The following is a 23987-nucleotide window of genomic DNA, read 5'->3' on the forward strand; positions in this document are numbered from 1 at the left end:
TGGGAGAGGGAGGAGGGCTGCAGGGCTGACAGAGGGGGATCTTGTTACCTTCCCAACCACTGTCATAACAACATATGGAGGATGCTCAGTAACATGACAACAGGTCTATCTTCCTATATGTGTTTTTTAGATGCCTAAGGACACTGATTGTTAAGCAGTAAAAAAAAAAAAAAACTCACTTCAGGGTCTGCACACTCACAATATGCACACACTCAAATTAAAATCAGTGTGTTTCGGGAAATTGCATCATCCCCTTCTTTTGTACACTCATTTACATAATGTGGGCGTAGAAGGGTCAAAGATCATACCCATCACAAATCCCTTTGAGTAAGGCTCACAATGGGCAGGAGCTGAATGCTTTTAGCCTCGCGGCAAAGGGTAGAGCAACTCCTCCCAAGGTGCTGTGTTCCTCCATCCCTGCACCTCTGCTACATACTGGTATTCACAGAATTGACCGTTTGAAAATAATCTCCTATCCTGTACTGTAACCTGAAGCCGTCTGCATATCAATTTACGACAGAGAAACCAGCGCTGTGGAACAGAGAGGAGGAAAAAGAATTAGGTAGAAAAAAAACCTTGTAAAACAAAGAGAAAGAGGAGGGGGTGGATGCATAGCTCCACTAGTAGCTGTTTTATTGTATCCTGGACCATGGAAGCAACCGTGGGGCTTCTTTCAGTTGTCACATTTAAAGACCCATTTGCCAGAAGCAGGACTAAGTGTAGTCCCTGCACACTGGCAAAAAGGGAGAGACGTTCCACTGTGCTGGCCAACACTACTAAACCCAGATAGTGTAAATAAGTTTTCCATTGGCACTCATTATGACCAGCAAACAAACAGGGCTTTAACATTCCACAGAAGAAAAAAAAACAATGAAATTAAAGATACAATGGGAGGGAAGATTTCTGCAAACTAACCCGGCGTAGCTAAGCAGAGAGTTAACTACCTCTTACCCTCAACAGCATTTAAAGTGTGAATTAACTTTAAGAAAGTGTGGGTCGTGTAAAGTGCAATGGGAGACTATTGTTTTATGAGGGCATTAAATCAGATTCCTGCCTTGAAAACTACAGTTGTTGTTTTCTAGTTAAGACTCAAAGAGGGCTATTGTGCCGGAAGCCTAATGATTAAGTATGCAGGCTTCTGTCAAAATAACAGCAGATATCTTTAAGCGTCTGCAGCTGGGATGCTAGCAGATATTGTGTTGCATTCTGAGCTGGAAGGCTGGAGCAGGAAGGGGATAACATGACAGCTGTAGCGACCCGGGATACCAGGAAGACCTGGAAGCACAAACATTTGCCTTTCTGCCTCACTGGAATCCACATTAGGAGGTCAGCCACATTACTGAAACCCCCAGACATGACCCGGTGGCAGCTGTGCAGGGGAGTTTACAGCCCAAACACAAACAAGAGATTGGATGCTCAGAGAGGGATTGGTGCTGCCATGCATGTACAGTATGACACTGACATGATCTTGCTGACAGTCAGCCTGGAGTAATTTAAACTACCATTTCATGAGTAGAATCGACACGCACATTTATGTATATTCACCAAGTATGAGGGGGTAAGGATGAGAAATGAGGCATGTGGTAACATGAGAATCCCAGTTTGCATCATAAATCAATCAGGATAACATCTCCAAGGTCATATGATCTTACCAAAATACTAAAATGTTTGATGTTGTCCTTGCATATGTCCCACTCAATCAAGCTAAGGTATTCTCCTCAAGTAGACCAAAGGGACTCCAGCTTTTTAAGATCAATGTAACATGTGGAAAGACACCAATTGGACAGGGAGTGGCGCCCAAGGGTTAGATTTTAACACGGACAGACAGCTGGTGCCGTGAGCTATGACAGCAGAGAACTCATATGGAATTCAATTCCCGGTTTTATGGCTACGGAATTGTGGGCAAATTGTGGAGCTTCTCTGCTAAGAACATTAAAGGGCTTTTTTTATGGGTCTGCTAGCAGAGAGCAAGTCCATTTAATGAGTGCCGATGTCCTGCTCAGGCTCCTCCTCACTTCAACCGCATGCTGCCTCAAAGCCTACATTGGACCCTCAGCCACACGAGGGACATCTGGCCCCTCCATCTACAAACATGGACCGTAATGGGCTATTATGATGACCAGTGTCTTGGAAATATGCTCGGATTTATAGTCCCTGTGTATCCAAACCTAGAATCCTCTGTCTATCATATCCACATTAGGTTATATGAGACAGGACGCCATCAGACCTAATAAGCCTTATCCTTTCCAGAGGATGGCTATAAAATTCCCCCCCTACCATGCCAGCCTGGGCTTCAGCTCCAAGTCTAGTAAATTAAACAAATGAATGGCGTCCTGCAGTATCACAATTAAAGCATAGAATAACATGAAACTATGCAGCTCATTAAAGTGCTCCTCCATCTACACTCCAAGCAGAGCCCTGGATAACTCAATTATACATCATTTATAAGGCAGACATCTAATGTGTGTATTTTGTTTCATCCTTTCAATGTCAGGCTCATATTCTCCTGTGCTACTATGTTCCTGCATCTGAGCGTTCCTGAAGGCAGGGAAGGAGGGGGGGAGGTTACAAAGAGTCAGTTCGGTTGCCCCTGACAACCCATGGCTTTTGCGAAGTTGAGCCCTCACCATTTAAGTTCCCTTCTTTTTCATTTCACTCTTCCTCCCTCTCTTTTTTTCAGTTGGGGGTCTCCTGCTTTTATTAAGTCCCCTCCCCCCTTTCGTTACAAACACAACCGTGTTATCCATGTCAAATCCATTGGAGACAGCCTGGGGAAGTCAATATGGAGCCAATAGATTCACTGTGCAACTCCTGAGGCAGGGAAGGCAAACACGGCTGAAACTATCACGGACAGCTCAAAACAACTGCAATTTCTTTTATAAAGCAAGACTATCTTTTCAGGCAAGAAGTAATTCAAAGCTGCTATTTCTTAATGCATTTACTGAAGATTTATTCAGGTGTGAGAGAGATGTTCCAGTTCACAGTTTTTTTTTCCTCAAAGCCATGAACAAGTAAAAGAAAAGTCTAAGTCCCCATGCTTAATGAAAATCTGGACATATGAGGGAAAAATATGAAACTTTCCTCAGAGGGTGTACAAGGTCAGAGCCTAGAAAAAGGTTGTTTTTTTTTTCCACACAATAATCTGTACACAATATTGACGTTCTTGAGCAAAGGTTTAAACCAAAGACAAAGGACCAGCACAACATTTTTTTTACTTTCTCCTTTGGATACAAAAAAGATATTGGTCAGAAAATATTCTCAGCAGTGTGAAATATGAGCTATGTAGAGAGCAGGAAGATGGATTAAAACTGCATACAGCCAGGTTTTCTATTGCCTTTTTTTTTTTGCAATTAACACCTGCCAACAGCCTTTCACCCCCCCTGTCCTGAGCCGTAGGTGTTAGGAGACCAATGTGTGACCTGATGAAAGACACACTGCCAGTTAAGTGCCAAACAGTCTTTTCCCTCACTGATAGGCCATTCTTTATTTAGTCTAGCCTAAGGAGGTGTGCTCAGACCAACACAAACCGGCACCAATACTAAAAATAAATCCTTACCCTAAGCACAGTTCACCAGTCACACTTAAGTGCAGAAAGCTAGCGTTTCCTTGCCTGATAAGATAGTAACTCTTAGAATTAAACACACCAGACAGAAAATGGTTGAGGTAAAAGACAGAACATGGCATCACAAGTCAAAGTGTGAATCTCCACCTGTACTGCACTATTTCTCCCACTCTTTTCTTCTCTCGCCCGATGGCCAGAACTCAAGAAGTGACAGTGAATACTAACAATGTGAGCGAGGGTCTCCTGGGCTTCTGTACAGCAGGCGCAGCGTAGAATCATAAATGAGCGACTTTGACAGAAAACACATAGGCTTAAAAAAAAGGGGGGTGAAGGATGAGCAGCAGAGGAGGCAATGAATTTAGAGGTTGGGGGATTTTCAATATGACAGGGGGTAGTTATTTGCTGGCAGCAGCAAGCCCTTTACCAACAAAGGGCCTTTCATATTTCCTGTGAACAGAGACAGAGACTCCCATTAATCCCAGAGGGAGGGCTCATCTCGGGCTTCTCCTCCGCACATAAATTACTCTTCTTATGCCCTTCCTTCCATTACCGCTCAGTGTTTACAGCATAAAGAGTAAAGAAAGAAAGTCGAGTGGCGAGCCACACATCTTTAATGTGTTGGGCCACTCTTAAAAACAGTTAAGTCGGTGCTAACTCATCACACATGTGCCAACATTTGCTTTGCTCCAAGCCACAGTCGGGAAGCTGAGGCAACCCCTCTTTGGGTCTGTGTCCCTTCTCTCATTCTGTCTCTTAATGTCTCATTTCAGTCTGTCTTTCTCATATGGGAGAAGTGAAAAGCTCTGCCCAGCTGTTGCATTTTTGAGTAGAGAACATGCCAATCCCCACTTATCCTGCACAGAATGGAGTCTTACAGTGGTGCACAGCTGCCTGTGTACACATGCTTAGACCCCTTGGTGGTCTTGTGGAAGGCACGATAAGAGGCTAAGGAACTGTCGTCTTGTCTTGTGTGGAACACTAAGAATGGATTTGCAAGAAGCAAAGGAATGAAAGAGAGATGGCTGGAAATGGAGAGAGAAAGACGGAGAGGATGGAAAGGATGGAAAAAGGAAAAACACTCACACTTATGCATGTGCCTGGTATCTGGACCGCCTTTTTTCAAACAGACACAAATCAATGTTGGTGAGATTGCATTTTCCAAGCCCACTGCAGACAGACCAATAAATGAAGGCTGGTGATCAGAGGATAGGTTGATGGTTGGCTAGACACTGCATAGGCTGTTTCAGCTTTCAGTAATGCCTAACACCTAGTGCTGCACACATACACACCCTTTAATGCGAGCAAAAGCCATTTTCATGGTCCTCAATTTAATGATCAATTTGAAGGTGGCCTAGTTGTTACTGTGTGTGCAAATGAAAGCTACAATGACCATGCTGTCTTTCTGTGAGATAGTATTGGTTATACTTGTAAGCGGAACAAAAATATGAATTAATCGTCTCCATAATAGATTATCTCTGTTATCAATTATAAAATCATTTTCCAGGCCTCTTGTTTTTGAATAGGCAAATTGATAATATTTAGGTCTGAAGCAATAGAAACCTAGCAGTAATGGACGCTTATAATGTCTGTAGTCTTCTGACATCTTAAACATATAAGAGGATTTTATTTGACTCAATTTCATATCACTAATTGTCAAAAATTGTACTTTATTCAAATTCTGAAGATAATTTATATACAGCTCATAAATAAGTATTATCTGTCAATCAACAACCAAATCTATCAAATAGACATATGAAAGAACAATGTGTGCCAGTGTTGTCCACAGCAGTCTGTGTGCACAGAATAAGCCTGGTAATTGCAGAACAAAGGCTTGTTTGTGTCTTTTGACCTCAGCTCTCCAAAACAACACATTCTTGGTAGAAGAGATGAGAAAACATTCATACAACTTCGTCAAAGTAGTTTTTCGGCTATTAATCCAATAAGATCCCCTTTAAGGAGAAGCTGTGTGTGTGTGTGTGTGTGTGTGTGTGTGTGTGTGTGTGTGCGCACTGTGGTTGGGGGAGTTGCTTTAAACAAACACTAAATTCTGAAGTAATAAAGCCATGTCAACCTGATGGTTTATGTAAAGCAAATCCTCCCCAGCACACTTTATTTAGGACTCTTCATGTCTGAGAAGTTTCCTGTCCACTAGAGAGGCTTTTTAAGTCTGTTGGTATGACTGTAAACTGTGTCAAACTGTTTGTCAAACATTATTGTCCATAAAAGGTTTCTGTAGATTTGAAGCATGAATAATGGCTATACACTCATTCACCATAAAGACAAAATCTTTGAGTAAACATATGTCTGTCGCCTGAAACCCTGATGACCAATGGACAATGTTGTGCAGCTCTGTTGTTATAATGAAAGTTTATGATTTATAGTTTTTATCAAACACTGACAATGATTTGAAATTACATACTACATCAGAGCACTAGGAGTGTAAACAGGCCAATTAAATTAATGTCCTTATCCATTACCAACACCAGTAGCCACGGTTACACGAGTTTGAACATAAAAAAGGGGCCACCAGCAGTGTTTTTTTAGCTTGCCTTAATTCCTCAAACAACCAAAAGGTGTGATATCATATCCACCAGGCCGTGATCAACCAACACTGACTTTTTATGCTTTCCTCCTGACAAATGTAGAAGCTCTAAGGAAAGTGCTCAGCTTAAGATGCAGCATTCAGTGCCAGACCACAATGTGGCCAACAATAAGGGCAAAAAGAGTTTAAAGGCAACATCTAGATGTGGAAATTTAAGGATGTTACATTTCATCTCTATCTCCATGAGTAACTTGCATGTTGCATGGGGAAAGGGCCACTCAGAAGTGAGTGATTGAATGAAAGCGAGGTATCATTATTATGTTGCCCGCTTTGAGTTACTGAATGTGTTTGCGGCTGAAATCCCGCACAAACACACGGAAATTCAACAGACATTTTCAAGCATTTCCTGTATTTGGTTGGCATCCTCTTCTGCAACTGTACTATGTTTGAACCTAAAGCATTCGAGTGACAACCATATTCCGCTGCAGTGTGATCACATCCTAAGAGCATGTTTTTCCCCATCTCCTGGCACCCACTTGTCCACAGTCCCCGCTTGAGGTATAAGCTCCAGCGGTAGTGAGGTTTTCAGTTCCAAAATAGCCCTCCCACTCAAAGGTACTAACGCTACTCAGCAGTAGAGATAATGTTTTTTCCCTCACATTTCGTTCGTACTGTACAATTTGATAAGTAGTCCATCTGAGCACACAAATAAGTCCCTCCAACACACAAATGCACATGCATTTACAAACAGCTCTCTCAGGCACAGAAAATACTGATGCATTAGTCCTTTACCTCATCCTCTGGCTATCTCGCTGCAAATAAACAAACACTTGAAAAATTCAACAAGCTCCTCTAAATTAATCCTGCAGAGGGGGAGTGAAGCAGCATCACTAAATCAGTCTCTGTTCCTGCTCTCCAAATTAGGTAAAGCCAGTTGAAATTTCAGAGATAAATGTATAAAAAAAACACAACATACATTATTAAAAATGCCCTTGAAGGTGGACCCCACTGGGGAGGCCTTCTAATAACAAAAAGACAGTTATAGCACAAGTTCTGTGTTGTCATCTATTGCTTACTTCCACTGGGATGTGATTGCGGTCCTATGTACAAACAATGCATCAGGAATAGATAAGCTTCTCCAGAGTCAATAAAAATGGTTTTAGTTGAACCCCATAAGGGACCGGGTATGATTATAAACACAAGTAGTGGAGCTGGAAAAATAACATCATAGCATGTTGATCCAATATAAATGCGTGCCTCCCCTGCCTCCCACAAGGGTTTTACAGACTCGGAGCTAAGAGGGAGGATGGGGCTGAAATAACATGTGCTCAATCATCTCTATCCATGGCAGTCCACACGGCACACAACATTCTTTGCATGCTACATTTTATTCAACTGGTTCATTTTATGCCTGTCCAGCTTTTCTCCATTGTCTAACAGCTACCCGTTGTACAAGTAAATAACAAGCTAAGACCCACAAAGACAAAAGATTTGCGAGAGAATTAAAACTGCAAAGTGTTGTCAAGCACTTTAAATTGCCTTTGCAGAAAAAAACAAATCTTGATTTGCTGTTCTGAGTCTGCAAAATCTTTCATCTAATAATAATGACCTCAGTTCAAGATGCACTCTTTAATGTGTTTTGTGCTCCAAGTGTTAATCCTCCAGGCATTTCACGCATTGCACCCTGATCTCTCCTAGACACAGCCATGGGAGCATTATGATTCAGAGAAACTCCCGCTGTATGTGCTCCCAATTTCTACTTTGGCAGAAGACAATTGGTCAAACGGTGTGAAGAAGTCATGATTTAAATGAAAGAGAAAACTGGAGAATAAAGATGCCCCCTAGGTTTGATCCAAAGCCCAGCTCCTTAATAAGCCCAATTCATTTTCCTCTTGGGTCTGGCTCCCTCTATCACTAGTGACAGGCGTGAAAGGTCAATAACCTTGGCTCATAGCCCTCATATGGTTAGCAATGCCATAAATTAATGGTTGAGGCCGTTATTCCAAACTCTTCAAGTCAGCCGAAGGAAGCTTATCTTCTACAAAGGTCACAGTGCTTAGAACAATTAGTGTGAGAGTGAAGGGCTGACACAGGACCTATACAAGATTGAGTGTATCACATTCTGGTGCAATCAGATGGATGGTGGTTGGAATGCTGGTGAGCACTGGAAAACCTGTGTCACTGTTGTCAAGCTTACAGTATGTGCAGTTCCAGTTTACATAAAATGTGCAGACGTTATTAAACACTTTTTGACAGCAGAATAAAAAAGACTCTCTGGGACTAGGATACTTGCTTTATTTGGAATGCTTACTAAACAACAATAGTGACACCTGTAGACCCAAATGCAATTCAATGCAATGCAACAGCCTTGGAAAAAAGTACAACCTTGAAAGTTTTTGTGAAGGAACTTTTTCCCCCTCCAAACAACAAGGGAAGGCAACAGGGACCAGTTTTTCAGGACTCATACTGAACAATGCTGATCCCTTTGTTGCTGCAATGGGCCCTCCACGATCACCCTGATAGTATAATACAATAAATCACACCAAAGTATATAACCCTTATTTAAGTACAACTTGTTTTGTCTAAACTGGATTCACGAATTCCCTTTTTCTCAACATTACCAGCAGGGCTTCCATTTCTCAGACTCATTTTCATCTCAATTTGCAGTTTTTGAAGAAATAAGGAGTGTTTGGCTTAATGCAACGGATCTCCTGCTAATCCAAACAAAAAATCATTGTCGTGTATGAATGTGAGTCAGAGTCCTGAATGTAAATATTGATTTTAATAGAATTAATCATGCAGCTCAAATGGAAGTAATTTAAACATTTAGAAAGGTAAAGAGAACCATATATTTAATTCAGGACTGGGAACAGATATATAGATGCAAACCTTTGATATTTGACAGCAAACTAGAATGATTTCTGTATGCTGCTCTTATTTTTGACAGACAACATCTTGGCAAACAATTTCCATTACTCTAAGAGCTGAAAAGGGTAAAACAGGGTTTGTGCTGTAGTAGTGATGACACTGAGTATTTGGAAATCTCTTGATTTAGTGAAAATGTATTTATGATGACAGTCACTTCTAGGAACAGACAATTGAGCCATTGTAATGTCTCCACAATTATATTTATTGTGTTCGTAATTCAAGTTATAAAGTTAAAAACAACAACAAGATATTAAATCAATTTGAATCAAAATCACATTCAAACTGGTATGGCAAAAGCCTTCTTCTAAGACACCCCAGAGGTGAAGATTTGTCTAACAGACAAAGTTACGTTATGCAAGTCAGACTCAACACGCATGGAGAAATTAGATGCTTTTTAACTTGGAGGAGCAGTTAAAACCTCTAGTAAGAATGCACCCCCCACCACCCAGCCCCTGTCCTGCTGAGCAGGCAGTGCTACAGGAAATAAAGTGGCGACATGCTGCACACTCTTTAATGCCTCAGTAAATATCGACAAAGGCAGAGATAATATAAACTCAGACAAAGCAGGCTGCAGAGAGGTATGTTGCTCACTGCCATAGTGTGTGCTCAAATGGGGGACAAGAAATTGTTGCAGGTCAATCATAATATCCATGTGGTGATGGCAGACATTGGTGTCAGGAAGGCCTGGTAACAGTAGATCACTTGAGACATGGAATATGGTGGGTTACATATGCTTATCTGATGAACCAACCGTTAAACAATTTCCCCAATATCTGGTCTATCAAGATTAAACTAACATATTTACGATATATAAAAGTATGATGTTCTTTATATTGTTAGACAGGCAAAATAAAAAAATAAAATTGAAACAACTCTCACCCAATAATTCCAGGAATGATAAGATCAATCAGTAGTATATGCAACTTAAATCATATCCTGCTCTCTACAGGTGCAGCAGACACACTGAGCATACACTTCTCATAAGAAACTATCAAAAAACCCACAACCTCCACATCTAAGACAACCATCTATCAAATATATTACCAACACCACTAAAATCGCACATCACACTCATGACTGAAGCTGTGAACCAACCAAGGTCACTCTGGGAGAGAATCTCAGTTGTAAAATAAAGGACTAAATGCTACAGTACTGTCCTTGCATTACTCAATTAAGTCCCATCAATCATCAGTTAGAGTCGAGGGAGCTCCTCCATCTCAAAGCACACGTGTAAAAGGGGGGTAGGGCGGAATGAGAAGGGAGTGGTGGAGGGTGTATAAAGAAGAGAAGAGAAGAGAATATCATGGCATACGACCTAACGACTCATCAGAGGCTAATGTCCAGAGATGCGCTGGTGTGTTGAAATTGAAGCCTCTGCCGGAACACAATAGTCGGCGTGGCCGGCAGGAGGTAGACATCTCTTCCCAGGCAGGATATTGGTCTTTATGAAACATGGTTACAGTATCTGGGTCAATTAACGTTTCCCTGCTTCAAATTTCTCTTTTGTTGTCGGGGGAATAATAGCGTGCCAATTCATGTAGCCTTTTGAACACAGTTGAGGTTTAAATATGTGAGCCATGTGTGTCACCCTTATACAGAACAGGGATAAACACAAGGCTAGTTCTGTTTCTATTTCTCTATTTGTCTCAAACTGTCTCATTAATATATTCATTTGAGTATTAGCTTCCCCGTTTGACCCAGCGCACAAAGACGCTGTGTCTGCGAGCTGTGTGTCATTCAGCCCTGCTAAATCTACATCTGGGCAGCCAGTGAATGCACTCTTGTCGAACAGCAACAAAGCTTAAAAGGTAAAGAAAGCTAAATGTATTGCTGTAAAGACAAAAGATTTAACGAGACAAGGAGAAAGTAGGGGCTTGGCTGTAGCTTCCGTTCACATGCTTGCCGATTAAAAACATGAAACCAAGGCTCTCTGTGCTCTAATCTTGCTCTACATAATGAGAAAAACAAGCACTGTGTAGAGAGAAATTGTAGGCAAAATCCAACGGGGGTATTGCACAATAAACAGCTGGGGCAACACAGCAAACAGGGCTTTCTTTGTAGAGACAGGATCTGTGAAAGAGATATGGTGTTGTTTGCTCTATCAGCCAAAAAAGGCTGCCCCACAGAAGAAAAATGGCACCCAAATCCACAAATCAGTCCCCTGAAAAGTAAACAATTCACTCCCAGAGCTGATGTATTGTCTTCTAAGTGCAAGGTGGCATTTTCTTTTCCACACTGGTTCTAACATTTCTCTTGTGAAAAATGACACTAGCCTAGTTATAAGTTGGAATATATGCAAAAAGTCAGGTCAATATAGCTATTTATACACGGCCTCATTACATAGCCGGGTCATAGTATGCGCTTCCTGGGTGTTCTTAGTATTAAATAAAATCCCACCACAAGCAGTGTGTCAGCTGAACCAAAGAAAAATCACCAAGAAAGCTTCAAGCTCCCTCTCACATCATGACCAATAGGAAAAGATTGTTTTAGTAGAAGAAATAAATCTTTTCTCTTGTGACAGTGCTTTAGATGGAAGCACACATCAATTTTAAAACCTTAGCAATACAGCGTCAGGGATGGAGGGGCCCAGGTGTGATCTAGAACCAAATAACCTATAAAACCCGTCTAACCTTCACACGACTGTGAGAAGGAGCAATACAGTTAAAAAGGTCTGCCCACATCTGTTTGCTGCCCCCTTGAATCATGCCAGACAATGATATTTTGAGTTTCCAAATGTAGTTAAATGCAACCTTGTGAAAAACAAATGACATCCTGTATTTATGTAGTTAAGTCAGATTATACCGTGAAGTCTGACTGCTGATTTTCACTTTGACTAACAGATAGTTATAGAAGTCTGTGTTACCAGGAGCTGTCTGGGTTCAAGCTAATTATATGCCAAGGACAACCCCCCCCACACACTCTTACAGGCATGAGAGAGACACCTTTACTACTGACCAATGTCAGAGCCACACACAGTTAGGTGCCAACAGCAGAGGGCAGGGCCTGCAGCTGATAAGAGTGATATGAGCAGAGGTGACGAGAAGCCATCAGGATAATGTCCGCCTCTACAAAATACTTTATCTAGGCAGAGGCATTTTTCAGGTACCTGTCTACCTCAGAACATGGAGAGATTATTTTCAGGCCAGCCTTTGTTTTCGTTGAGAACCCAGATCCTAAAAAAGGTCAGACATAAATAAAATATGTTGTCTCCTGCCATGCCACCCAGTGGGCTCAAAAACACACCCACAAATTAGACATGGATGGGTGCAATCGCTTCAGTATGCTAACATTATTATTTCATTTTAACGATATAGACTTTTGACTTGAACAGATCCTCTGAAATTGGCTTTGTCGGCCCTTACACAAGCTCTGACTTACTCTTCTTCCTTGCTTGCTTTACTGTAGGCAAATAACATCAAAGGTTACTTCCCAAAACCATACACTGCCAAGATCCAATCTGCCGTCATAATATGTAGGGGATATCTAGGCCATGGTGCTACCAGGGAAAAAAAAAACAGTGACAAGGAGAAGAAAAGAAAATAAAGTATGCAGGCTGACAACAATGAAGAAAAAAAGGAATTCAACCCCAACCCGCCATTGATGCTTTAGCTGGGAATTGGAACGCAGCCTTCATTACAACATATTGATCAGTGCAAACAAAGACCCTGGATTCATTGATCCACTTCCAGAAAAAAAGAAAATGGGGGGATGGGGGCAATGAAGTGCGCTTACAAACAAACTTAAGAGTCAAACTGCTGCTTTAGATTATAAATATTAAGGAAGAAGCACAAGAATTTAAACCCAATGCATAAGACAAAGATGACTCTTTTTTTTTTTTTTTTGCAATATCATTTAAAAGCCAGAACTTCCATGTATCTCATGCCTCTTTTCATTTTTTTCACCCTTCTTCGACTGCATGATAACACCGCTGTGCTCTATAGGGCAAGAATTTGAATATTAAGAAAGTCATGTTTGGCTATTGAATAATTCAACACAGACACAGACATCAATACAGACCTCATACACCTCAGACATAAAGATCTGAGAGGCAGACGCTCTTTTTCTGACACCCTGGACTTCCAAAGATACCAGCTTTTTTCTTAAAGTTACCAACCATATACTGTATATTTCCATAAACAACAGAGGTTGATATTAAATCGAAACTCTGCAATTTAAAAAAATATATTTCTTTGTATTCCCTGGCAAATATAAATAGAGCCATAATCGTGATTTACAGTCCATCATGAGGTTGGAGCAGAAATTTAACAATCTCACTTTGCAGACTGCCTGAAAACCTGTTTTTGTGAAATTTTCTTCTGTCTGTTTCTCCATGATGAACGATCAACCCCACGGGTCACAACAACAAGAGGTAGGGGTGCCGTACAATTGCCGTCACCCTGGTGGGGGGTCAGGACCTTGTTGGCTGGTCTTTCATTCATCTTCACCTCACCAAGAAAAACCCCCCACTCGCTAAATCCCGAATCTGTGTTCAGGAAAGAGAGTATGTCAGCGAGCACTTGGCCCAGTTTACAGGAGAGGGTCGAGCAGGGTCACGTCTCACCAAACACTGGGGCCCCTTAAACACATCTGAGTGGCCCCAGCTGTACCCAAGAGCTATCACGATCTTAACAGAGCGCAGAGAACCAGAACAACATTCAAATGGGTTCAGTTGGTGCAGAATTTCAGGATTTCAAGAGTACAATGTTTTTCTTTTCAAAGGGCTGAGGTTTGGTTTGTTTAACAGGTTTGATTTAAACAAACAGAAAAGAGGGGTAATTAAACTTAATGATGGATTAACTGCAAATTCTGAGAAACATATAGCCCAAGAGAGCTCTCGAGTTTATGTACTCATTGCTGACGTTGACACAAATCTTTACAATCACATTATCAAACTAGTCAACTGTAAGTCCCTCCCCTCAACTTGTCTGTGGATCCGCCTCACTGGACCTCCATGACGAGCTCACACTTGAAGTATTTAAACCGAGGCTAAAGCAGGCGGCAGACGCACTTTTCTTTCATCACCAGAGCTTGCATAATTGTCAAGAAAATGAAGTACAACACAGGGGGGTGGGGTGCAGAGAAGAAAAATGAAAGCAGAAAAAGATGGTTGGGGGTAGGGATGGAAGAACAGCAGCATAAGAGAGTGTATTAAGCCCAATTAGGCTTTTGGGCTTTTCATTAACCCAGTTTTTAGGGAGGGAAACCTCTGCTGAATAATGCTCCGACTGACTCACTCTGCAACCCTGCTTTAAAGGCCTCATCTGAAAAAAAAAAAAAAAAAGACCTGCACAATGTGTGTCAGCTCTCCAAAGCCACCAGAATTCCATTAGACACCCAGGGGCAAACCACCCGCAGGATACCTGAAATTAAATGCAATTTAGTAAAACAAGACACTTTATCAAGTGACTAAACCAGATAAGAGAAAACACTGCACAACGCTTAAAGCTGCTTTCATCTGTATGATGGTCTGATAGGAGCTAACGACGTTTGGTCATTTCCCTCCTCTTGGTATCAGGCCAGAGCAAATAGTCCGACCCTAAAAGCAAGGTCATGTGGGCCTGATGTGGTTTTGTATCTTCAAACAATGAGCGTAACCTCCCTTTAATGGATCATTGGAGAGGACTTCTTACGGAAGAATAATTGTCCTTCCTGGTTTTTCCCTGTGCTGCTCTGCCTAGCAACTTTGAAGAAACACATTTTTTAAAAAATCTATTGAGAATCAATGGGGCATCCCTTGGCCAGCTAACAGTTAACTTAAAAGTCTAGTTTACGCCCCCCAGGAATGTGATTAAATCTTACAGTCAAATAGCTTTGTCAACTGGTTGGCCACAATTGCCATCATCAAATCCACAGGATGTCTCTAATTCAGCGCATACAATGCCAGCTGTTTGCATGTGAAGTGCTACCATTTCCAGGTTTTACAGACCTCAGGATGTGTATTCTCTTAATCAATAACAAAGACGAGAATGCAATTAGATGGGACAGCCATATCTAACAGCTTACCCCTGCTGCGTCGCATGCATGTTCTGGGGTCGAAAGCAATACAATACGAGCAAAAGGAATCAAATTACGGACATCTTACACAAGGTACTGGTGGTATTACAGAACAAGTTTAATATGAAACAAATAATTTAAGGATTGTATGCATACTTGAATAAGATGACTGGCTTAGTTATATCATGAGAAAGCCCATGTTTGGACTTGAAGGTAGAATAATTAGTGACAGCTACAAGGCTCACTCAATAAGATCCTGTTAATAATCTTATGTCTATTGGAGCACCATTTACTATGTTATTAAAATGCTAAGGAAATTCAAAGCATTAGCTACATGTGGCTAAAGCACCATTTTGAATGACAAAAACTCACAGCTACTGGTCAAAAACAATAACCCAAAACAGCATGGTACAAGCAAAGTTGAAAAACTTTCGCTATACTCTCCACAATGTGGGGGCTTTGTCTTTCAAAACATGCCACAGGAGCTTTTCATTAGAGAATGCAGTTTCATTAACATCATCCCACGCTGCTGAGCCCTGCTGCATTACAATGACACAGGAGTGCCCCTCTCTGTCAAGGAAAACTCCACAGAGCAACAACTCACTGGGGGAGGGGGAGGTAGAGAGAAAAAGGAAAGAAGGAAGAGGGTGGGGGGGGGGGGGCAAACAAAAGGGAACCTGATTACCCCTGGTCACGGCTCATCCACGAGCGACAGAGGGAAATCCATCACCTGCAGGATCAAACGGAAACTTGTGCACAAGGTAAAGCCCAGTGAAAGCTGTAACCACCCATCTTCCCTCACTCCTTTCTTCCCTCGTCATTGCTACCCCTCCCCATTCCACCTCTCTGACTCACATCAACGGCAACATGCAACTTTTAGGCACTAGCTGTGAAATCCAACACAAGTGAGAATGTTTTCTGCTCCAAATGACCTCAAGGCTCGAACCTCTCTCATGGCACACTGGTGATATATTCCACTTTTTATTACCGTCTGTAGGATTGCATTTCATGCTAGCTGGATCCTCATTTTGCCAATAACAAACTCCAAAGAGACTGTATTGGTCATGATTGCTTTAATGTAATGGGCTACTGCAAAAATAATCATTATTTTACACTTTCTTGTCTGCAACTGGTTGTTATTAAAAATATAAATGTACTACAGCTGGGTCACAGAAAGACAATTGCTGCAACAAACACTTTGAAAGACACTAAAATTGCTGTTATTTCTGTCATTGTGTGGGTGTAGCAATTGTAAGACTGCAATTGGAGACATTACCATGTAATTCTAGTATGAAGCTCAAGGCATAAAAGTGTTCCAAGTAACAGAAATAAATACTTTCTGCATATAGTTTAAAGGGATTTTAAAGAAGTGTAAAGAGAAGGTTATTGAAATAGGAGAAGCTAAATAATAAATAATGGCGAATAGTAGTGAAAAATGCACCCACACAATAAAATGCAATTTTTCTAAACTAAGCTATTTGCTTCATTAAAGTTGCAAGTATTAAAAATCTGTGGGTGATTTTTTTTCTTCTTCATTGCAACAAGAAAAGTCTCTGGTGCAATCAACAATATTTTCCTGCATCTGATGGAAAGTCAGTAGAAAAATGTAGTTTCAACTAAAAGCAAATTTCAAAACCACAAACTGTTAAAGCCAATGTATTGAACAGTACATGAGCAACAATCTGCCTGTGTTTGTTTCTGCTCTGAAGGGGGGGGGGGAAACAGCAAGTAAGCAACATCGACAGGAGCCACAGAAAGTTATACCACATTGAGCTGGTTTACGAGGCAAACTACGCGACTTCCAACACCACACGACCTCACCGAAGCTAATTGTTTAAATATGGCAGGCTTGTTCTGCTCCTCCCTGAAACGTAACACATGTAGACCTAGACAAGCATGCTCAACCCTTATGCATGCTGACAAACACACACACGTTCAAACAAAGACATAACAAGCATCAAGCCCAGAGTGGCAGCACTAGTATACGAATATTTCACCACTCACCGTTGAAAAGGGGCTGTCCTCTCTCCGTCATATCTGGCACCACAACCTTGTATACATCTTCAGAGAAGCCCAGTCGGCATGGTGGGGTGCCCCTGCCCTCTGCTACAATCTGTGACAGTGGGGGGAGGGGGGGGTTAAGGGGAAAGCAGTAGAAAGAGGGGAGGGGGCACAATGAGTCATAAATCAACCTTAACAAAATGCACTCTGTTGCCTCCAAATGCTCTCGGTCACGTTCTGAAGTCTCCACCGTTGTACAAAAGCATCTGTTGTTTTTATAGCAGGAACCGCAATTAGGATAATGAGGCCAAAAGGGTTAAGCATTAGCCAAAAAGCATGGCTAGGCAAGAACAAGCTCCATTTGTCCCCCTGGAGAGGCCCAGGCACAGGCAAGGGTTATGACCAACTCTCTGTTGGTCAGCCCCTCTGATCAACACGCTGCTCTGGACAAACACTCTACTTTGAAGTACAGGAACAAGGGAATAAAAAGTAAATGCTAACGATCCCCTGTTAGAGGAGTAAACATGAGCAAAGTCAGAGTAAACGAAAAAAAACAACTGTAGGGCTAAGAGAGTGATCAATAAAGTGCTTTTTTTTTTTTTTTACAAAGCGAAACTCTGTGCTAAGGGTGTCTGCACAAAAAGATTTGGAGAATAGTGTGGGATATTGCAAAGGGGGAAATTGCGTGAACAACACGGGCTTGTGTTTTGTTAAAACATGAATTTAGCAAGAAATCACAAGTGGATAAAATGCTCTGGTTTCAAAATACACTCCATCACACAATCTCAGCATTGATTCAGCTCCCAGGAACAGACAGAGGCCTGGCCCCTATTTCTTAGCGCTCTAAAAAAGAATGTAAAACGAGAGGAGTCCTGCTGAAAAAGAGCATTGTGGGTATCCGTGCCACTTGCCATTCTTAATCAAAGGAATTTAAATGGAAAATACTGGGAGAGAGAGAGAGGGGGAGGAGCAGAGCCGAGAATTCAGCAGTATATATATATATATATATATATATATATATATATATAGGCATTTCTGGATATAACACAAACGCCACTTCCTTGAAAGTAACTATTCAATCTGCTGAAGCTGCATTATTAAAGTGTATCGCTTATTAAGGAGCTCTGTTTCTACAATGTAGCCACAGAAAATATATTTCCTCAAGCATACTATTTTAATCCTTGTGGTTGGACCTAAATCATTATCCCGTCACCGTTACATGCAGTTATTAATAATGTGCACTGCGATAGTACTTTACAGTGGGCTACTTTTCATTGTTGCTCATTACGGCTCTCAGACAGACAGACAGACAATCATCTGACCCGAGGATAGAGACACGCTGCAGCAATCTACATAAATATTAAACCTTAAACATAATCGAGTAAGAAACAAGGTTAATGTGAGCCTGTAACGTTTAACTTCCCAAGGCATTGCCCATTAAGCAATGAACTCTAAAACAAAAGGTACGTCATCCCCATGTAGATACTTCAAACATTAAATAATTAATTTGGATGAGCACACAATTTGAACCAAAACAGCGTCTCGTGCGCATGGAGTAAAATGCCCCGTTAGCTCGCGCTACACAGACATTACATGTTACGTGTTTAAGTGCCCGTAGGAGAAGCTACCAACTCAATCAAAGACATAATCTCCAAAAGAACAACAAAGCAGCTAAAACTGTCCGGTGCAAACTCCGCTAGCTTGAAAACCCCGGTTTGGAGATTTCGTTACCTGCAGTCCTGCCAAGAGCGCCAGCAGGAGCAGACCGCTGCCCTCGTGTAGTGAGTACATTGGGACGGCCGTGACTGCTTTATTTCCCCCACCCCTTCGGAATCAGCGTTAAAAAAAAAAAAGGAAGAAGTATAAAAAATAAAAATAAGAATATCCCTCTGGCTCTGGCCGTGGTGGTTAAGGTTTCCTCTCTACGACAAAAGGCAGGAGCGGTGGCGGCGGCGGCAGCATGTAGCAGCAGCCTCCTCCTCTTGTCTTATCCAGTTCAGTACTGAGAGGGGGAGCAGTGCCTGGTACTGAGGCTGCTGCTGCTGCTGCTGCTCCCTCCCATTCAGTCCTACACACAAAACAATAAGAGCCCCGGCCACTAGTCTATAAACCGCCCATCTCACTGTCTCTCCCTACTGGTCACACAGCCAATTTCACTGCTGGGACCCGAGAGGGGTCCCCTATGTTAGCCATCATCCCATATGACAGAGTATTATAATATTAACACGTAATAGTCATGTTCACTCGCAGTGGGTGGTAGCCAGAGTTTATTCTGCGGTGATTTTTTTTTTTTTTTAATCTTAGATAATATTTTATTTTATTCTATGTTGTGCTACCACCTCCCCCCCTCTCAGTTGTAGCCTATTATATTTATTTGATATTATTAAAATGTATTTTTATCAAAATGACTCTCTTTAGGATATGTCTCCTCATTTCATAGTTGTCAGCATTTTAAGGACACCATTTATTTGCTTATTGGTTCATTTCACTCACTATATTGAAATGAGACTGTGGTATTAATGCAAAGAAAAACAAGTAGCCTATTATTATAAAATAGTTATGGAAGTTATTTAAAGTTGTCAAATGATAAGAGCCTATGTTAATTCAGCTTTATCAATGTCATGAACATCAGTGATTCAGGATCCAGTCAGTTGTCTCTCAGCCAACAAGCTTCATGGATGTTTGTTTTTTTTTCTTCTAGATTTTAATCACATTGCCCTCAAATAATTGCTGTCTACCGCTCGTGTGATCTTAAGGATCTTAGGTATCATTAGTGTCAATTATTTGGCACCAAACGTATGCACATGTTTGTTTGACACACTCCCTCTCTTACACAAATTTACACCCACACAGGCTCACTCATTGCTGCCCAACAAGCTCACTGTTTAAGAAATGACTGTATCACTGTGGAATTTTGAATTCTGCATGTCTTCACTTTAAGTGTAGAATCCATTAGTAAAGCTTTTTTCATGTTCCTCTAAAATATGCGATGAATAATTCCCTCATATTATCTTCTCATGTGATACGGACTGATAAAGGTTAAATTACCTTGGTTGTGCTGCTGATGAATTAAAGAGAAGGCTGTATGGAATAGATTGTATCTGCGACACAGAGACATGTCAGTTAGTTAGAAGAGGAAAAGTATGTTTTTTATCTTCACATAAAAAAAAAAAAAAAACAAGGGCTGACTTTTGGTTCATTTCCTCCTGGGCAATCTGTTGTTTTTCAAGTTATTGGCGTTTTGAGGCGCATGTGAGTATTTGATGGGAGAGATGCTGCTCCCCTCCTCCTACAAATCAAACCATCCGCTCCTGAGAGTGTGCTGTTATCCTAAGCAAACAGTGAGCACCATCACATCCCACTTACAGACAGCACACACAGACAACAAACACACAGACAGAGAGGGCTGAATAGTTTGTTTCACTGTTTTCTGCTTGTAACAAGTGACACAGGTCACTGCACAGTCTTGTCATTGATTAGTATACCTGATCTAAATCCTTGTTTTAAAATAATTTATCATCTCTTTGGTGGGAATAAATGCAAGCAAAAGAAGAAAGTGCAACAAAATCAAGCAAACATTCTTCGCCCTCTAAATAAAGATTTGTGTTATGTTCCAGGGACATGTCTATAATGTTTTGACTGGGGGGGGGCCCTACCCAGGCATTGACTTATCAAGGGGTGGCGTGAAATATGTATGTGCACACATACATACAGAATTGCATTTATTGAGCTTATCTAAGTATACAGTGTTACATTAATTTGTGTAGTTTTATTTAAATCAAACAAAAGACTGTCATGCTTAGTTCTCTAGAGGCTCAAAAACAAACCGGTATCTTCAGAAGTCATGAATAAAGTACCAACAAAAAGAGCTTCATTAAAACTTCTTAACAGGTACTAGCCTCCTGATGCACCCTAGTCCAATTAGTTGGTTTGAACTTAAGTCCTGCCTCTGAATGCCAATGTTAAGCTTTTTCACACAGTAGCCTATTTCAGATTGCGCGATAGTTTCCGTAGCTTAGCTCAGCCGTCATAACGTCTTTGTACATACATATTGATTGCACGATGGGGTAATATTAGTGTTCCAGTCTGTAAATTCACATTACCCACATACACAGACAGTCATGCATGCACAGACACACACACACACACACACACACACACACACACACACACACACACACACACACACACACACACACACACAAGCACTGCACTCTCCAGATGGCTCAACTGATCCTGTCTAGCCCCTGTAACACCTCTGTTGCTACCTGTGAAGACAGTAAAGAGGGGGGTCACTTCGTCCCCCTCCATTACATTCATATTTATGGTGAAACGTCACAGGGATGGAAATATTGCACCTAGAAACGGCAGTTTGAAAAGAGCATGTGATTCTGCCACATGGCGACTACCCCTGGTCACTATGCCTTTATACTGTAACGGCAAAGTTGTCTTGCTGTTTAGCCTCTGTTTCTACCTCTGATGCTGGCTAGCATGTTTTATATTGAAGGTGGGCATAACAGTACCGCCTTCACGTCTAAAGAGGATGGGTTTAAAGATGGGACCATACCGCCCTAAGCCCCCCCTGGAAATGCCCCTGATGCTTTGCCGCACAGATTTTCCTACAGCTATAAAGAAAAATTACAAAACCATGTTTCAGATTCAATGTGCTCTCTTTTTGTTTTCTCTGTAAGAATCAGGGCAGATCAAAGTGAATGACCTGTTGATAATTGATATCACATTTTGTACAAATTGTTAAATTCATGTAATCTAATCTAATTGAGAGTGGGATCAAAATGCCCCCATCTCTTTGATTAATGCAGAGGCGGTTATCTTTCATCAGTACTTGTCTGGGCTAGGAGGGGAGGAGGCGTTGGTGGGAATCCAATTTGGACTTGGCGCATTCAATCAAACAATATCATGTTGCATGATTCATAAGACCAATCTGAGAGCCCCTGAGAACCCTGTGTGTAGCATATACCTGAATTACGCATTGGCCTAAAATGTGCAGTCAAAGGTGAAATTTAGCACCAAGGTCACTGTGCAGTCCATGCTGAATGTATTCTCCTGCCTGCCATGTGTGTGGACAGATAACATTGCAGGCATGTGTGTGAGGCAGCCTTATGATGCATGTTGTGCTTGGTGCTGACACCGCGGTTGACTCCCATAAACGCAGGTGTCCGAGGGGCTGGTGGCCTGGAGGAGCCCTTGATTCCACACCTTTTACTCTGCACAATTGGATGCAGCATGGTGGCCTTGATGGCAAGGGAAGAAAAATGGACGAGGTCAGCAGCACTTTCACATCTGCAGCAATTCCTCCTGCTGACTCTGTGTTGAAACAGGACTATCACACAGTTCAACCTCTTCTCTTATACTGTTGCTGTTCAGAGCTCTGTCAGTTTAACTGAAAGCCAAAATTAAATAATTTTATTCAGTGACACATGCATACATCATCTCTCTTTTTATTCCTAATTGACATTGAAACAGTTTCATTTTATTTTACATTTAAATATGAAATGTAAATATAATGAAACTGTTTAATATAAGTAATAAGTAAGGGAGTATGTACCCTCTTTTTGGAATAATCACATTTTTTTATCTCATTTTTTATTTTATCTCATCATCGGCAATCCAGTGTGTGTCAAAGGTTGCGTTGGAACGGATTAGCGTTTAGCGACTAGCGTTTAGAAAGGAGCAACCTAGTCCTCAGAGCCATTATCAATTCCAATCAAACTTCATTGTTATGCATTCAATAAAACTTCTCTAAGGACCACAGCAATGCTCTGATTATTCTTCTCTTGTGCCAAATCAGCTCATTCAATGTTTAATGCCGTTTAAACAATGGAGCCAAATAGAGGATGCACAGAACACATGTGCACATACTCCTCTTTTTTCCATGTGTAAATCACGCCTGTGTTTTTCTTCTTCTGGTTTTCATGAGTGTTTCATAACAAGGTCACATCATGTCATTCTCCAGAAATGTTAAGCATGATGGACATTTAATGAAAATATTGCATGAGGACTTAACTGAAAAATGGTAAACTTAAGGGATCTGATTATATTGTATTTGGTGCAAAGTGACAAACAGTGACAGGGACATCCAAGAACATTTCCACTGAGTGCATTCACGGTAATTTCCAGTGAAAAGACATGTCAGTAAAGCAGCTTGGTGCCACCCCCTTGTCGACAAATAAAGGAGAAATGCTGCTTTGCGAGCTCTGGCAGCAGCTCTGGCAGCGTCTACTGAGTCACTGGGCTCATACAAGTGTGTGTCTGCCTCAATTTAGGAATTGTAGCTTTTGCTGGGGGACACATCTGCCTGCTGTGTGCTGGCGTGGCACACAGATCTAATAGTGATTGATTGCCTGATTAAGGCAAATTGTGTTGAACTCCAGAGCAACCTGAGCAGAAAGGAAAGAATCTTTCTTAAGTGATGCAATAAAAGTGTGGCTATTGATTTGTAATGGCACATGTGTGAAAAAAGGCAGTTGTCTCAATTACTCACTGTTCACGTTATCTTTTATTTTATTTCTAACAAAACTAGTGATTTTATTTCATTATTTCAGTCCAAAACTGTTTAAATAAGTATCTAACATTACTGAGTGTTTAGTACAACAACCATTATTGCCTAATCAATTTTGCCACTATGTTTTAATTAAACATAGAACATGTATTTTGTGACAGTATGTACTGTACAATAGAACAATAGTTCTAAATATTTCCAGATTTTCCCAAAGACCTCAGAGTCCAGCTGACTCTGAATAGTCACGTCTGCCCAAATTTCGAGTAATCACCTGACCTGCATCAGACTAACATGAACCCTTTGTCGCCATTGTTGAAAATGTCGAGAGGAATGGTCAGATCGGTAAGGCTGTAAGTCACCTCAACGTCGCGTACCCACGCTTGTGCTCGTGCACTAGCAACCGAACCAGGGCCAGGGCCAAGGAAGTGAACCGTGCTTGA

General features: G+C 41.3%; 1 protein-coding gene across 1 annotated transcript in view; it reads right to left on the reverse strand.

Moving 5' to 3' along the window:
- The window catches only part of cdh2 (cadherin 2, type 1, N-cadherin (neuronal)), a 57566-nt gene extending 38494 nt beyond the window's left edge, over positions 1–19072 (reverse strand). The window contains exons 1-2 of the mRNA XM_020635352.3: positions 18759–19072; positions 17031–17139 (exon numbers count right to left, since the gene is read on the reverse strand). Of these exons, the coding sequence (XP_020491008.1) occupies positions 17031–17139; positions 18759–18818 (169 nt within the window). The 5' untranslated portion in view covers positions 18819–19072. The remainder of the gene's footprint in view (positions 1–17030; positions 17140–18758) is intronic.
- Between the last annotated feature and the right edge of the window lie 4915 nt (positions 19073–23987).

The sequence above is a fragment of the Labrus bergylta genome, chromosome 4, assembly GCF_963930695.1.
Source record: "Labrus bergylta chromosome 4, fLabBer1.1, whole genome shotgun sequence".
Lineage (NCBI taxonomy): Eukaryota > Metazoa > Chordata > Actinopteri > Labriformes > Labridae > Labrus > Labrus bergylta.